We start from the raw sequence: 14,462 nt of genomic DNA on the forward strand, positions 1-14,462 counted from the left end.
AAAATTACCTCAAAACTTTGTGGCTTAAAACAACAAACATTTACTATCAAAGAGTTTCTGTAGGTCAGGAATTCAGGGGTGGCTTAGCTGGTATCTCTGATTCTAACCTGATAAGGCTGCAATTAAGATGTTCGAGGTACAGTCTTGAGGCTTAATGGCAGCAGATCTGCTTCTAAGCTCACTCACGTGACTGTTGGCAGGCCTCAGGTCCTTGCTGGCTGTTAGCCAGAGATATCAGTCCCTTGACGTGTGTCTTTCCATAAGGCAGCTCACAATATGGCAGTTGGTTTTCCTCAGAGCAAGTGAGTAAAAGAGTGAGAGAGGGGCACCTAAGACAGAAGCCACAGCCTTTTTGTTACCTAATTTCTGAGGTTCTATTCTATTTGTTAGAAGGAAGTTGCCAGATCCAGCCTGCATTTGAGGGGAGAGGGTGTGAAGACCAGGAGGTGGACATCACTGGGGGACCAGTCGACAGGCTGCCTACCATAGCTTCTAGGCAGGCAATATAAGAAAAGACCCCTACACGGCACAGCGACACCCTAAATCCAAAACGTGGTGATTATGAGTCTGTTACAAATAGGCTGTCTGTAGAGAAATCCCTTTTTTTTTTCTGTAGAGAAATCCTTGCAGTTATGATGACACTACTAGAAGGACGTTAATGCAAAGTGGGCTAACAGGTGCCGATAATGCTTACAAGGTTTTAAAGACTCATTTTTATTAAATACGAAAGATATAAAATGGTATTTCTAAAATATATGCAAGATATAAAGGGTAGTGATAAAATGGAGGTGCACACATACATGAGCATCTCAGCCAGTGTAAGAGAAAGGGGATGGCCACTACTTTTGAAGCCTCCGACGCCCCTCTTTTCCCTCCCCATCTGGAGCTCACCACCATTCTGAATTTTGCCATCATTATTCACTTGCTCTTCACAGTCCTACTACAGATGCTCCCATCCTTACACAAGATATTGTCTGGTTTTCCCTGCTTTGGACTTTATATAAATGGGGCCACACTCTATGTGTTTCTCTGTGATTTGCTTCTTTCACTCAAGATTATGTTTCTGAGATTTATCCAGTTGATGTGTTCACACTAATGTTTCCAATTTGACCCAAACTTTACTAAGCTCTTCATGTATCACTTGAATACAAGAGCAAACTCAATTCTATTATTTGAGCCACCAGCTTTCTCTTCACTTTTCTATACAACACTGGATGACTAGCCTGCCACTCATCTCCATACGTAGTAGTTGGGGTTAGATTCCTATTTTTGCTACATAAACAGTGCTGCTATGAACATCCCTGGACTCCTGGTACACCTGTGCAGACTTTCTGAAGGGATATACCTGGGAAAGGAACTGCAGGATCAAACGTATATGGGTGTTCAGCCTTAAGAGATACTGCAAGATTGTTTCCCAAAGTGATTGTAGGGATTCACACACTTCTCCTGGCAGTGAATAAATGTTCTAGCTGTTTCAAATCCAATCCACTATTAGATAATGTCTGACTTAAAATTTTTTGCCAGTCTGGAAGGTATAAAATGAATTTCATTGAGGTTTTGATTTGCATTTCACATGAGATGTGCGTGTGTGTGCATGTGTGTGTATATATATATATATATATATATTTTTTTTTTTTTATCACACTGGCAAGTGCAATCCAGTGATCAAATAAGACTCTAAACTCTGCAGTCAAGTCTTAGCCATCATCCATGTAACTATTTATAAATTATTGTTATCTTAACTCATTGTTATGTCAAATTCTTTGGTTAAAAGTTAAATGCAAAAAATCAAGATTTGCAATAATAATTTAGTATAAGGACTATGTTGCAAAGTAGTATATGGTAGGAAGTCAAACAGTGAATAATAAAGAAAATAATTTTCGGGGCACCTGGCTGGCTCCGTTGGCGGAGCATGTGACTCTTGATCTTGGGGTGGTGAGTCTGAGCCCCACAGTGGGTAAAGAGTTCACTTAAAATCTTGAAAAAAAAAAGAAATAATTTTCGTGGGCATTGTATTCCTTTGGGATTTATTGATATATTATGTGAAGGTGTTGAAGAGAATTAGGGGGGGATGAGTCATGCACCTCTAATTTATGTGTACACATCATCTCTGCTGTCCTAAAGGGTATACACACAAAGGGGTGGGCCCTAGCACGTAGTGGTGCTTTTAAAGTCTTAAGTAGAATTTACACTCTCAGAGATTTACAGTGAGGTGATAAAGAGGAATTACTTTCCTTAGGTGTTATTCTGCATGGTCAACATTGGACTATAAACATGCTGAAGTTGGGATCGATTAAAATGTTAAACTTACTGAGGTCAGGTCCTGACTGGACTGTACCCAAGTAACACGTTTCAGGACAAGTCAAAGTTCCAAGTAGAACACGAGCTACAAATGGGCGAGAAGTCAGGTGATCGGTAATAGCTGGTGGCAGTCTGTTCTTAGAGCTGAAGAAATGGAATGTGCTAACCACTCCGATGAACAATGGTGCGGGGCGGGGGGAGGGGGGGACCCCAGGGGTCTGAGGGAGCCTGCCTTGGGGGAGAGGGCCAAGCAGTTACAGAACAGACAATGGAGATTGGGTGCTCCTAACGTTGCACTTGGAGCTTCCTTCTGTCAAAGCTAGCGCAGAAAACAGACCAACGTGACTTCCACTCACGTGTTGGTGGATTTTTGAAAAGCAATTTTGCAGAGCATCAAGACCTTAAATGTGTTCCTATTTGTTATGTAATTTCGGCCTTAGGAACTGGCCCAGTCATTCGGGTTACCGAGGATGAAATACACTCACTCCAATTCTCTCAAGAAACATTATTAAGAGGCTACAGACACAGAAATCCAGGAAGGTCTAGACATCCCAGCCTGGGAAGTGCAGACCCAGGCAGCTGTGGGTTTCACAGAGGTTTCTCCACGTGCCACCCTTACCCCTAGTACCTGGTTACCCCCGGGTCTGCGCCAGCCTTCCTCTACCATCCGACTCCGGCTTACTTCGCTCCCACAGCCACAGCCATCCGGCAAGACCACCTCTTAGTTGACTTTCTCAGCACTTCCTTGGTTGAACTGTGAGAACGAGAATCTGATTGGCCAGATCATCTTTCCAAACGAGGCAAAGTAATGGGTGGGCTGCCCTAGGATCAGATGTCCTCCTGCGGCCCAATCAGCTGGGGGAAGAGGGAACAGCCCGCTCCTAGCCGCTGGGCCAGAGAGGGATGGGGGGCAGTTTTCCGCATAAAGGACTTGGGCTGGCAAATGCCGTACTGGACATCTCCAAGGAACCTAGGGAAAAAATTCAGAGGTGAAGCCAAGAGGTGCATTAAAGTGTTTTCACAGCGCGCGCACACGAATTTTGAAAAGCCCTAGAGACCACCAACGGTGAGCAGTAGGATAAATCCTAGGCTGCCTGGGTATGGGACTTTGAAGGGTACTGAAGAACACGGGGAAATGCCCACAAGAGAGCATCACATGAAAGAGCAAACCATACAGCTGCATGTACAGTGTGATAAGAATTCTAAGAAAACAGACCTGCTTATGTTTATTTTTTAATCTGTAAGGGAAAGCTAACGGTTAGTGGTGCGATGACTGTAGTGAGTTAAATGTTCTTGATTTCGTCTCTTAGCTTTCAAACGTCGCAACACGAACTGATACTATTTTTACAGTGAGGGGGAAATACTAAGTGTTAAAGCTCACGTTCCTCAACTGGGTCTCTAGGGGCTGGTCAGCTGGCGCGGGCCCTTCCCTCCCGGCTCTCCGCCCAGGGGGCCCGGGGCCACGTCTGCCCTCCCGCGGTCGGAGCGGGCGGGGGCGGCGCCTCTCCCCGCGTTTCCCCTGCTTCAGCCTCGAAGAATGTCACTTTTCTGGACCAGCCGCAGTCTTCACCCCACACTTTTCTAACCAAAAAAGTCTGGCTTTTGGCGCCCTACCTCGGGTCGGGCTCCCCAGATGCACTTTTCCCCGGGATCCGCGCAACCCTGTCCAGCCTGCCTCCGCCCGGGATCCGCGCTCCCCGCCCCCGCCCGGTCCGCAGCGCCCTTTCGGGGATCCGCGCTCCCCGCCCGCCCCGCTGCACCCTCCCCTCCCGGGATCCGCGCTCCCCGCCCGCCCCGCTGCACCCTCCCCTCCGGGGATCCGCGCTCCCCGCCCGCCCCGCTGCACCCTCCCCTCCCGGGATCCGCGCTCCCCGCCCGCCCCGCTGCACCCTCCCCTCCCGGGATCCGCGCTCCCCGCCCGCCCCGCTGCACCCTCCCCTCCCGGGATCCGCGCTCCCCGCCCGCCCCGCTGCACCCTCCCCTCCCGGGATCCGCGCTCCCCGCCCGCCCCGCTGCACCCTCCCCTCCCGGGATCCGCGCTCCCCGCCCGCCCCGCTGCACCCTCCCCTCCCGGGATCCGCGCTCCCCGCCCGCCCCGCTGCACCCTCCCCTCCCGGGATCTGCGCTCCCCGCCCGCCCCGCCTACTTCCGCTCCCCGAGCGGCCCGGACTCTGCCCTGCTGCAGGGCCCCCGCCGGCCATGGCTCCGCTCCGTTTCTCGGCCAACGTGTCGTGGCTGTTCCCCGAGCTCCCCGGGCTCCCCGCGCGGCTGCGGGCGGCCGGCAGCTCGGGCTTCGAGGCGGCCGAGGTGGCCTGGCCGTACGCGGAGCCGCCCGAGGCAGTGGCTCGCGCCGCGCGGGAAGCGGGGCTGCGGCTGGTGCTCATCAACACGCCCCCCGGTGCGCCGCGGGGCTAGGGCGGGGGCGGTGGTGAGGCCGGGGCGGCGGGCCGGGGCTGAGGCCCGTTCTCTCTCCGCAGGGGACCGAGAGAAAGGGGAGATGGGGCTGGGGGCCGTCCCGGGGAGGCAGGCGGCCTTCCGCGAGGGGCTGGAGCAGGCAGTGCTGTACGCCCGGGCCCTGGGCTGCCCCAGGTACCCTCCCGTCCTCCCTCCTCCTCCAACACCCTGCCCCGCGGTTGGGGTCTGGGAGAGAGCACCCAGGTTGCAGAGGGTCCGGAGTCAGTGCCCAGGCCCTTCACTCCTCTAGCCCCGAGCCTTTGTAAATCGCCTTTTGTGTCTTATTGGCCCGTGTCCTCAATTTGCTCCTCTTTCACGCTGGGACCCCATGCCCGGAGCTGGCCTGCCAGGGAGAGAGCAAAGCCAACCATCGAGTGGTCCACTTGAGTAAGGGTCAGTTTATGGTAGCTGTGGGAGCCAGCAGACACCTGTCGGGGAGCAGAGCCGGATACAGGTAGTGATGTTAAACTGGGTCTCAAAGGAATGAACAGGTGAGGGGCACTGGGGCAAGGATGCAGTGGCCAGAGACCGGCGCGCATGCTCAGCAGAGTTCCCGAGGCTCAGACATTGCCTTTGGACTTGGGTGTGGCCAGGAGGGAGGAGGTGATGGCAGGAGGAGGCGCGGGGCTGATCAAATAAATGTCAAATCCCGCTGAAATGGGCTGAGCTGGAACTGGCAACGGGGGTCCTCACTGGTGAGTGGTGGGGGCAGAAAGCAGATGGGAAGGACGGAAGGAACAGATGCCGGAGGTGGAGACAGGCAGCGCGGAATATTTAAGGGAACGGGTCAAAGTACTTGTTAGCAAGTGAGGCCGACACACGTTTATAGCCCAAGGAGAGGGCGACTGGGAAGGAGAGGTGGAGAGGACAGTGAGGGGTCTCTGACGCAGGAGGATGGTGTGACCCTCAAAGGTGTCTGGAAAAGGGTTTGGCCTCAGGCTGACACAGGAGGATCAGTCAGGCCACTGAGCATGGCGGCCAGGTGACCAGCTATTGGGGTGCGGGCGGGTAGAGGTGGGAGCACAGCTGGAAGGGGCGCACCCAAGGAGCCAAGGAGCAAGGGCCCTGTTTTCAGGATGGACTCCCCAGCCCCCTCCAGTGCCATCTTCCCCCAGGATTCACCTGATGGCTGGCCGAGTACCCCAGGGGGCTGACAGAGCAGCAGTCAGGAGTGAAATGGAGACCGTGTTTCTGGAGAACCTGAGGCACGCTGCTGGGGTTTTGGCTCAGGTGAGGCCAAGGCCATAGAGCCACACACATATGCACGTGAACGCCTGTGTGTGCAGAGGGAGGGGGGCGCTGGCCCAGCTCAGAGGGAATGGTGAGGCGCTTCAGTGGCTGGCTGACAGCGGAGCTCTGCTCACTGGTCCACCGTGGTGCTAGGAGAACCTCGTGGGACTGCTGGAGCCCATCAACACCCGCATCACAGACCCCCAGTACTTCCTGGACACGCCCCAGCAGGGTAGGACTTGCAGCCCCGTGCCCCCTCCAGGCCCCTTTGATTCTTGGGTTCCCCCTGGGGTTCACGGCCCCCTCCCCGGGCTCTCTCCCAGCGGCAGCCATCTTACAGAAGGTCGGAAGACCCAACCTCCAGCTGCAGATGGTAAGTGGAACAAAGGGAGTGCTGCTCAGGAGGCCCGTGTGCTCCATGTCTGGGGAGGACGGGCCGCAGGGTGTGATCCAGTATTCTCTACCCAGGACTTGTTCCACTGGCAGATCATGGATGGGAACCTGACAGGAAACATCCGGGAGTTCCTGCCCCTCGTGGGTGAGAGGGGTCTCTGATCTCCTTCTGGTCTGCTGTGCTACTCCTGTCCTCCCCCCAAAATGTGTCCATCGGGCCTCAGCTGGAGCCTGGGTCCCACACCTGCCACATCTGTCTGTCTCCAGGGCACGTGCAGGTGGCACAGGTCCCGGGCCGAGGGGAGCCTGACAGCCCTGGAGAGCTGAACTTCCCCTATCTATTCCAACTGCTGGAGGACGAAGGCTACAAGGGCTTTGTGGGCTGCGAGTACCGGCCTCTAGGTGAGGGGGTGCTGGGGCTCCGGGCCTGGCCCTGGGGAGGGAGCTCTGGAGGGACAGCTGCTCTACTGCTCTTCTCCTGGGGTGAATGCCACCGCCTCCCCCTCTCCTCAGGAGACACCGCAGAGGGCTTGAACTGGCTTCGTTCCTACTGGGAGAGGCGGGGCCGCCCACAGGCTGGCCAGTGAGGTCCTGCCCCACGCGCACTTGTAGGACAGTGCACCCAGCATCCTCAATCTCTAGAATTAAAGAGCTGCTGCTGAACGTCTCTCCACGCGTGTGTTATTGGGTGGGCGGGGGCGCAGTGTCTAACCCTGCAGGCTCCGGCTCAGGTACCCCAGTCTCTGGCACCAGTGCTGCAGTGCACGTGGGGGGGTTTGAGCCCACCTCCTCATTTACACACCAGAAACCAGAGGTCCGAGAGCAAAGGGACTTGCCTGTGGTCACAGGGGCTTCAGAGGCAGCGCTGGGGTTGGAACCAAGGTGTCGTATCGCAACAGCAGCATCCCGCAATGATGTTCCAGTGGGAAATGAAGACCAGGGGGCTCACAATGGGGGCGGAGGGGCTGACAGCAATCCAAGACTTGGAGGCAGCATTCAGGCAGAGGGGCTCTCAGGGGTGAGTGCTCGCCACCTGGTGTGAACTCCTGGGACTTCACCAGGTGAGCAGGAAGGTGGAGTCCCTTTCTGGAAGGGTCCAGGGGCCTGAGGGGAGATGGGTACCTCAGAGAGCTGACCTGACCCTCTGGAGCCCCAGGCCGGCCAGCAGTGGCAAGTGCTCAGGAGGACAGCTCCCACTGAGGGGCTGGGGCTGCAGACCCCGGAGATCTAGTCACAAAGCTTTGGCTGTCTGTCCTTCAGTGTCCGGGCCTGGAAGGGCTGGTCAGTCCTGCTTCAAGTGGGCCATCTTACAGACCCCCATGGCTTGAGGAACGGACATTCACTGGTCTGGCCCTCAGAGGAGGCGGGTCCAGAGGGTGAAGCAAGCTGTGTTGATGACGGACTCGAGGTGGTGGTAGGTGGAGACCAGCTGGGCCGGAGGGCTCTCGCTGTCCTGGGGCTGTACCGGGAAGGGCTCTCGGAAAACCACTGTCAGAGACTGTGGGGAACATGGCAGGGGTGCGGTGGTGAGAGGAGGGAGGGTAGGCACAGGGAGCAGGGCTCCCAGCCTCAGCAGGTTCTGGAGGAGCCTCCCACGAGGCAGACAGAAAGCCCTTCCCTGCTGTCCTCACCGTCTTTCCCAAGTGGGAATCCAGAAACACCAGCACGAAACAGTCCGTGAACTTCTGATTCAATACAACCTGCAGTGAAACACAAAGTGACATGGGGAGTGAGGTCACCTGAGGCAGCCTCCACCTTCCTTCCTTGAGGCCATGCTGGAAGCGCGACCAGTGTGAGGAAGGCCTGCTTCCATAGCCACACCTGAGCCCGTCTGCAAGCCACTGGCCCGGGCCCCTGCCTCTAAACTGAACCTCAGTCCACATCCTGGCTGGCTCCCCGTCAGCCCGACCAGCCTCAGCAGAGGAAGGGGGAGGCGCCTGACTGGAAGGCTTCACAGCTGGTCCACCGAGAGGCCCTGCACAAAGCTGGCACGCCAAAGCCCATCAGTGACAGAGAGCTCTCTACCCTTGGCACAACCCCTTGCCTCCTGTCGGGGGTCTTGTCTCTGACCCCCTGCGACTGTCCCTTTGCTTGGCTCTGTGATCTCTTCCAGGTGATTCTTTCTGCTCCCAGGCTTCAGTGACCACCTGTTCTTGTAGATGCTACCCAGGTCTCTCTCTCCTGGGCCCAGGTCCCCAGCGTGCATATACCTTCTAGAATGTGGTCCCAGGAGGGCCCCATGGGCCTCCGATTCAACTTGTCACCCTTCTCTCAAAGCCGCCCCTGCTTCAGCACGCCCACCACCCACAGGAGCACCCCCATCTGCTCCCACTGCCCTGCACAGCCGCAGCCTCACCAGCTCACCTCAGCGTCCCAGGATGCCCCTTTGCACCCTGAAACTAGCCTACTCACGAGCAGGTGTCGCGGGACCCCACCCCACGGACCAGCTCCTACTTTTTTTGAAGTCGTCTTCCGAACATCTCCCCACAACCACTGTTCTCATCAGGTCCACCTCTTCGAGTCTCTTAATCCCCAGGCCCTGGCCACTGGAGCCCCTCCCTCTCCACCTGGCTCAGGCAGTGATCTCAGCCTCTCATGTGCACCTGGGGAATGGGCTAGAAGGCACGTGCTGAGGCAGCAGATTGGGGCTGGGGCCTGAGAATCTGCATCTTGGCAAGCTCCCAAGTGCTTGCCGTTGCTGCTGGTATAAACACCACACCTGGGGTAACAAAGCTCTAAAGCCCCAAAGCCTAGGGGCTTCTGGGCCCTAAGACCAACCACTGATGAGCTTCCCAGAGCTTGGCCCTCAGGATCTCTAGTCAAAGGCTTGTGTCTGAGTTTTTAAGGTCAGAGATCTAGGTCGTTCTCACAGATCTTGTGTCGAGGGTCAGTGCTCAGTGCGTGAAGAGGAGTACCTGGATCCTGTTCTATCTAGGCCTCCCGCCAAAGCAGTCCTTGTTTAGAGGGGCTGGGGTTCCTTTTGGGGGACACCTGTTGTCTACCCTTTGAGAGGTGGCTCAGAGACTTACCAGGTATTGAGTTCCCAAGTCTGGGCTCTGGAAATGGCGACAGCTCTGAGGAAAGCGGCTTAGGAGAACCTTGATCAGGCTCTGGTACCAGGAGACCGTCATAGACAGGAAGCAGTCCTAGGGGAAGTCAGGGGCTGGATCTGCTGTCCCAGAGCCACCTGAGACCTCCGCACCCTCTACCCCGGCTGCTGCTAGGATCCCTAGAATCCAAACCAGCCCCTTCTAGAACCCACAGCTGCTTACCAGCTGGGGGTCAATGTCCCCAATGGATTTGGCATGGACTGCCTCCAGGAGCTCCTCCAGCTCAGCCAGGGCCAGGCGCCCCCCTAGCCGTAGCCGGTCAGGCCCCGGAGGCTCCAGCAAGAAGAGGCGCTTCCAGAGGGTGTCCCGCCGGCAGTGCCCACCGGCCAGCCGGACCAGCTGGGCCAGCCGTGCCCGTGCCACGCCCACCTCTGCAGCCAGTGGGGGAAACAGCGGAGCCGGTCCAGAGGGCAGGCCAAGCCCGGAGGCCTCCCCAGGACTAGCAGCTGAGCTCCCAGGAGCTTCTGGCTCAGGGGGCAGTGTGGGTGGCTTCCGGAACCGTCGCACGTCAGCCGTGAGTCTGGGGAAGAGTTCCCGTTGGCTGGTGAGCACCACGAAGAACTGCAGCCTGGGGCAGGGAGAGGGTGGGAATGTGCTGACCAGGGCAGGGGACACACAGAACAAGGGCACAGGGGACGCTGGGCAACGAGCGCATTGAAGGTGGGGGATCTGCTGACCGCAGGACATGCCGCTCGGCTTCTCCTTGCTCTTCAAAGGGCACGGCACAATGACACACCAGCAGAGACACATCAAAGTCATCCTGGTGACGAAGTCCCTCGGAGTCCAGGTAGGAGCCAGAGCTGCACAGTGGGGATGGGGAGATGCCAACCCTGAGGTTCTAGTGAGGGCAACCCCAGCCCTCTGGCTCCCGAAAATGCCAGTCTCCCTACTGCCCGGACAGCCTTGACCTGGGCTCCACCCGAGCAGGTGCTGATGCTCCCCTGCCCCTTCACCTGTGCCACGCTGATACCAGGGCATATTCATTATGTTCTGGGCCTCCTGGCCGGGCCATCCGCAATGGCTTCATGTGGTAGGAGCTGGCATGGTCAGCTACGTAGTTGTACAGCTGGTGGGCAGCAATGAGTGGTGTGGAAAGCTCCAGTGTTCCTGAGGGGCAAGTTGTCGGAAATGCTGAGGCTAGGACAGACAGACTAATAATTGCTGGGATGGGGGACAGAAGCCCCTAAGGCTCCAACAGGTGGATTGGCTCTACTTTTCTGGGGGCTCCTAGGTCCTGGAGGACATCAGGATGGGCCCAATGTGGCTCAGGACAGATAGAGCACAGGGTACACATGGCAAATGATCTAAACTTTGATATGAAACAGTATGAAGAACGTAAGCGGAAGACAACCCAGAGACAAGGGGACACGGTCCAAGTGACATGAGGTGAGTAACAGTATGGGACAGGAGGGGCAGGGTCTGGCCTAGGAAGTGGTCCCATTGGCCCTGGTTTGGAGATCCCTTGGGGTCTGTCCCATTTCTGGTTCACCAGCTTGCCCTTGGGCACCAACCTTGATAAATGTGATTGCGGCCAAAGTGGGGCCCGTCGGGGTGGTGGGCCAGGAAGTGCCGCAGGAAGGTGGTCAGGTGGTAGCCGTGCCGCAGCACCAGGTGGGCGCCCAGCACGTGCTGGTGCACGAGGCGCAGGTGGAAGTCATAGCTGAACGAGTGCACGTGCATCAGGTCGCGCACCTTGTCGCATTCCTCAGTGAACAGCATGGACAGCTGGGGAGTGGGCAGCAGGGGACCGGGTCAGGAGGTGGCAGGCTGCCCAGCACACTCCCCCCACTCTCCCTTCCATGGGAAGCGAAATTCAAGATTGCCTCTGTTGCTGTGGGCCCAGGGGAGCCCCTCTGCTGGGATGACTTCTACAGGAAGCCCTCCTCGGTATATTCCCTTCTTCACCCAGTACTATGATTTGGTTTACGTTGCAACGATGACTATTTTGATAGAAGGGCCTTTTCACTGGATCCCAGATTCTGCTGCAGTCTGGCCCAGATTCACTGATGCAAAAAATACTCATTTAGTGCCCACCAGGTACTGTTCGAGGCGCTGGGGATACACTGGGAAGTGAGCAAACCCTGCCCTTGAGAGCTTACATCCTAGCGGTGGGCAGTAAGACAACCAATGCCAGGCCGCAGAGATGAGTACGTAGCATGTTAGAAGACGGTGGTATGGGAAACCTAGTGAGGCACTGTGGTTTTACAAAGGTGGCCAGGCAGGTGATGTACTAGTAGGAAGTCTTTCCTGGCTCCTCTCATCTCTCCAGCCTGACCTTCCCACCGAACTACCTGCTCTTCCCAGTACATCGTCTGTTCTCTTCACATTTTTGTACCTGCTTGTTCTCTCTGCCTGGAATGTTGCTCTCTGTTCCCCAAATCTAGCTCCTACGTGGTTGTAAAGCGTCTTCTGGGACGTCCTGCCAAGGCGAGGCCAGGGTGGGCCTCCTCTAACTGATCTGTGAATGAATGCATGAACCACAGACGGAGGAAGAAAGGAAGACAGAGATGGAGCTGGTGCTTCTCCTGGTGGATGTCACCGTCACTGAGAACGTGTTAGCAGCTGGATCTGTGCTGCCGGGCTAGCAGAATCTACACGCCTGTGCCCTCGGAAGCATGGTGCACATGAGTTCCGAGGAAAGGACAGAGCTGGCTCTGGGAGATGGGACAGCCCAGGGGTCAGGGTAGCTGTGTGGTCCTGGCTGAGTCACATCTCGGCTTCACCTCCCTCAACCACACACAGATAAAGCAGAGGTCTTCATAAACTAGAGAACACGGGATAAGCTGAACTGCCCACGGATTATGATTATTAGAAGTGCTAGAGCGGCGCCTGGGCAAGGGGCTCGGGATGCTCACAGAGGAGGGGAAGAGGAAGAGAGGAAGACCGGGGCCAGTGGGGGGTTGGGGGGAGGGCTAATTCAGGCTCAGAGACATGGCTGACTTCACTGTCAGGGAAGATGCATGAAGACGTGTCACCTGAGGGTTCCTGGCCCACAGCCCCAGTCCCGCCACCGACGGGCATGTGCCCAGAGCACGCACTTTACCTCTGTGCACGTTGGTCTCCTTATGTGTACAGCAGGAGGAAAACTCTCCTCTCCGCTGAGTATACACACTCTGTGCTTAATAACAATAGCAATGGTACCGAATTTAGAAATCCAAGTAGGGTCAGAGAGAGCCAAGCTGGATGGAAATCAGGGGCAGGAAACCACAAGGACTTCAAGAGGCTCGAGAGTCTCACAGTGGGTCCTTCCCGCCAGCACAAGAGTAAAGTGTGAAAGCATACCTGCCCGTCCAGAGCTCCCTTCGGAGCACTCTGGCCCAGGTAGGTTCCTGCACGTAGAGTCACCATGCCTTTCTGGGTCACCTTATCCCGTGAGGACTGGACTAGGTATCCATACTCAAGTCAAAGGCAACCATCCACGGGTTGGATGTGAGCTCTCCAGATATGAGGAGGCCCAGGCAGACCAGGCCCAGTCAGACCCTCATTTCAAGAGCTAAGTGAGAGGCAAAAAGAAGGCACAGGCCCCCACATGACCTGCCTGGTGACTGATGGAGCTGAAGGAACTCAAGTACCAAGGGCTTTACGTTCCTGACCTCACTCAGTCCTGACTCATTCTGAGCACTCCTGGGTGCTGGGCTCTTGTGAGTACAGAGGCCCTGCCCTGAGGCCGACAGACAGGGACGTAAATAACCACTAAGTGTCAGGGGTGTGCTGGGTGGCTGGCGACTCTGGTCCTCATTCTAAGTGTTTGTGGCGATGCTGACAAAGCCTGGCTGTCTTCAGCTCTAAGACCAGGACTTCCTGCAGCACAGATTACCTACCATGTTCAAAAGTCCTCACTGACCAGCTATGGGTATGGATTGACCACGCTACCGGGCTCCTGTCAGTGCCATAATGACCAAAGGACCAGACCAGCCTCCAGTGCTGAGGTTGAATACAGCTCTGGCCCACTGAGAGAGTGAGGCTGATGGGTAGATGACTAGTCATGGCACCAGAATGACCACTGACCTATCCAGCCCATAGCAACAAATCACCCCAGCCCAGACCACCCGTGCTTTCCTCTTTCTGGCCACAGCACACTGGGGAAGCCCTATGCCTGAGATCCCCTTATTTTCTCTGTCCCCACCACATACCTGAGAGTTGACAGCTTGCCCCATGGGGATTCGGGAACATTCTAGGGCAAACTGTTTGACACAGAAGTAACAGCCCTGGAGAGAGGTGAAGATGAGGTCAGGAGGGCAACAGACCGGTGGACCTACCTCTCCCCACTCACTGTTCCTCATGCTCACCTGAAAAGCCAGCTCCATGAGGATGATGCCCCCGGGTAGTGCCCGCTGCAGGTGGTAGGTGGTGACCGGAGAGCCAGTGCTCTAAAGAAAGGATAAAGATAAGGGTTCAGGGGCAAAGTTTGGGGGTTCACCAGCCTCGAACCAGTAGGGGAGTCCTTGGGTCGATGATTCTGGCTCAGAGACACTTGGGTCTGGGGCATCATTGATTGCACTATCAGGGAAGGTACGCAATGATACACTACCTTGGGGCTCCCATCACTCTTGGTTTTAGGACAGGAAAAGGAGCCACGACCCTCCGTTCCAAGGATAGCCATGGCTCTCAGCCGGCTGGTGCTGCAGAAAAAGAAGAGGGAAGAGGATGAAGCAGCCCAGCGGGCGAGGCGGTACAGCCAGCAGACCCACAATTGATTTCATTGGCAAGGCGTCTTGCAGAAGTGGAAATGGGGCCAGAGAAGGGAAGGACCTGCTTGGGGTACTGTGTTAGGTAAGTGGCTGGGACTAGAGTCTAGGTATAGAGTCTAGGCAGCGGGGCTCTCTCCTGAGTGCTCCGTGGAGAGGTGGAGAGCAGGCCCTTCTCCCTGCAGGTTAGGGCATAAGAGGCTGCTGAGACTACGGGGAGACATGGTGATGGGATGGAGATGTCCCCATACTGGGGGCTGTGGGATGGGAGGAAGAAGAGGCTGAT

General features: G+C 56.2%; 2 protein-coding genes across 9 annotated transcripts in view; one reads left to right on the forward strand and one right to left on the reverse strand.

The window, feature by feature from the left end:
• Nucleotides 1–2,791: 2,791 nt before the first annotated feature.
• SZT2 (SZT2 subunit of KICSTOR complex) overlaps nt 2,792–14,462 on the reverse strand; it is a 55,990-nt gene continuing 44,319 nt past the window's right edge. For 2 of the 6 annotated variants that reach the window (XM_077845367.1, XM_077845365.1), the window contains exons 63-72: nt 14,020–14,110; nt 13,778–13,858; nt 13,622–13,696; nt 11,000–11,213; nt 10,442–10,595; nt 10,166–10,288; nt 9,651–10,056; nt 9,408–9,524; nt 8,010–8,078; nt 7,038–7,876 (exon numbers count right to left, since the gene is read on the reverse strand). In XM_077845367.1, coding sequence (XP_077701493.1) covers nt 7,733–7,876; nt 8,010–8,078; nt 9,408–9,524; nt 9,651–10,056; nt 10,166–10,288; nt 10,442–10,595; nt 11,000–11,213; nt 13,622–13,696; nt 13,778–13,858; nt 14,020–14,110 — 1,474 coding nt within the window. In that variant the 3' untranslated portion in view covers nt 7,038–7,732. Of the gene's footprint in view, nt 3,272–7,037; nt 7,877–8,009; nt 8,079–9,407; nt 9,525–9,650; nt 10,057–10,165; nt 10,289–10,441; nt 10,596–10,999; nt 11,492–11,823; nt 11,947–13,621; nt 13,697–13,777; nt 13,859–14,019; nt 14,111–14,462 lie in introns of those variants that run through there. The other 4 variants (XR_013350468.1, XR_013350469.1, XM_077845368.1 and 1 more) reach the window with 4 other exon arrangements.
• HYI (hydroxypyruvate isomerase (putative)) lies at nt 4,448–7,045 on the forward strand. 3 transcript variants are annotated; one of them, XM_077845370.1, is made up of 8 exons: nt 4,451–4,699; nt 4,779–4,890; nt 5,871–5,985; nt 6,139–6,217; nt 6,309–6,358; nt 6,472–6,523; nt 6,646–6,780; nt 6,892–7,045. In XM_077845370.1, the coding sequence occupies exons 1-8, from the start codon at nt 4,501–4,503 to the stop codon at nt 6,963–6,965; spliced, it is 816 nt and encodes a 271-aa protein (XP_077701496.1). In that variant the 5' UTR covers nt 4,451–4,500; the 3' UTR covers nt 6,966–7,045. The 3 variants fall into 3 exon arrangements, with proteins under 3 accessions (XP_077701497.1, XP_077701496.1, XP_077701495.1); XM_077845369.1 differs by having other exon boundaries at nt 4,454–4,699; nt 6,454–6,523; XM_077845371.1 differs by lacking the exons at nt 6,309–6,358; nt 6,472–6,523 and having other exon boundaries at nt 4,448–4,699.

This window comes from Canis aureus, chromosome 13, assembly GCF_053574225.1.
Source record: "Canis aureus isolate CA01 chromosome 13, VMU_Caureus_v.1.0, whole genome shotgun sequence".
Taxonomy (NCBI): Eukaryota; Metazoa; Chordata; class Mammalia; order Carnivora; family Canidae; genus Canis; species Canis aureus.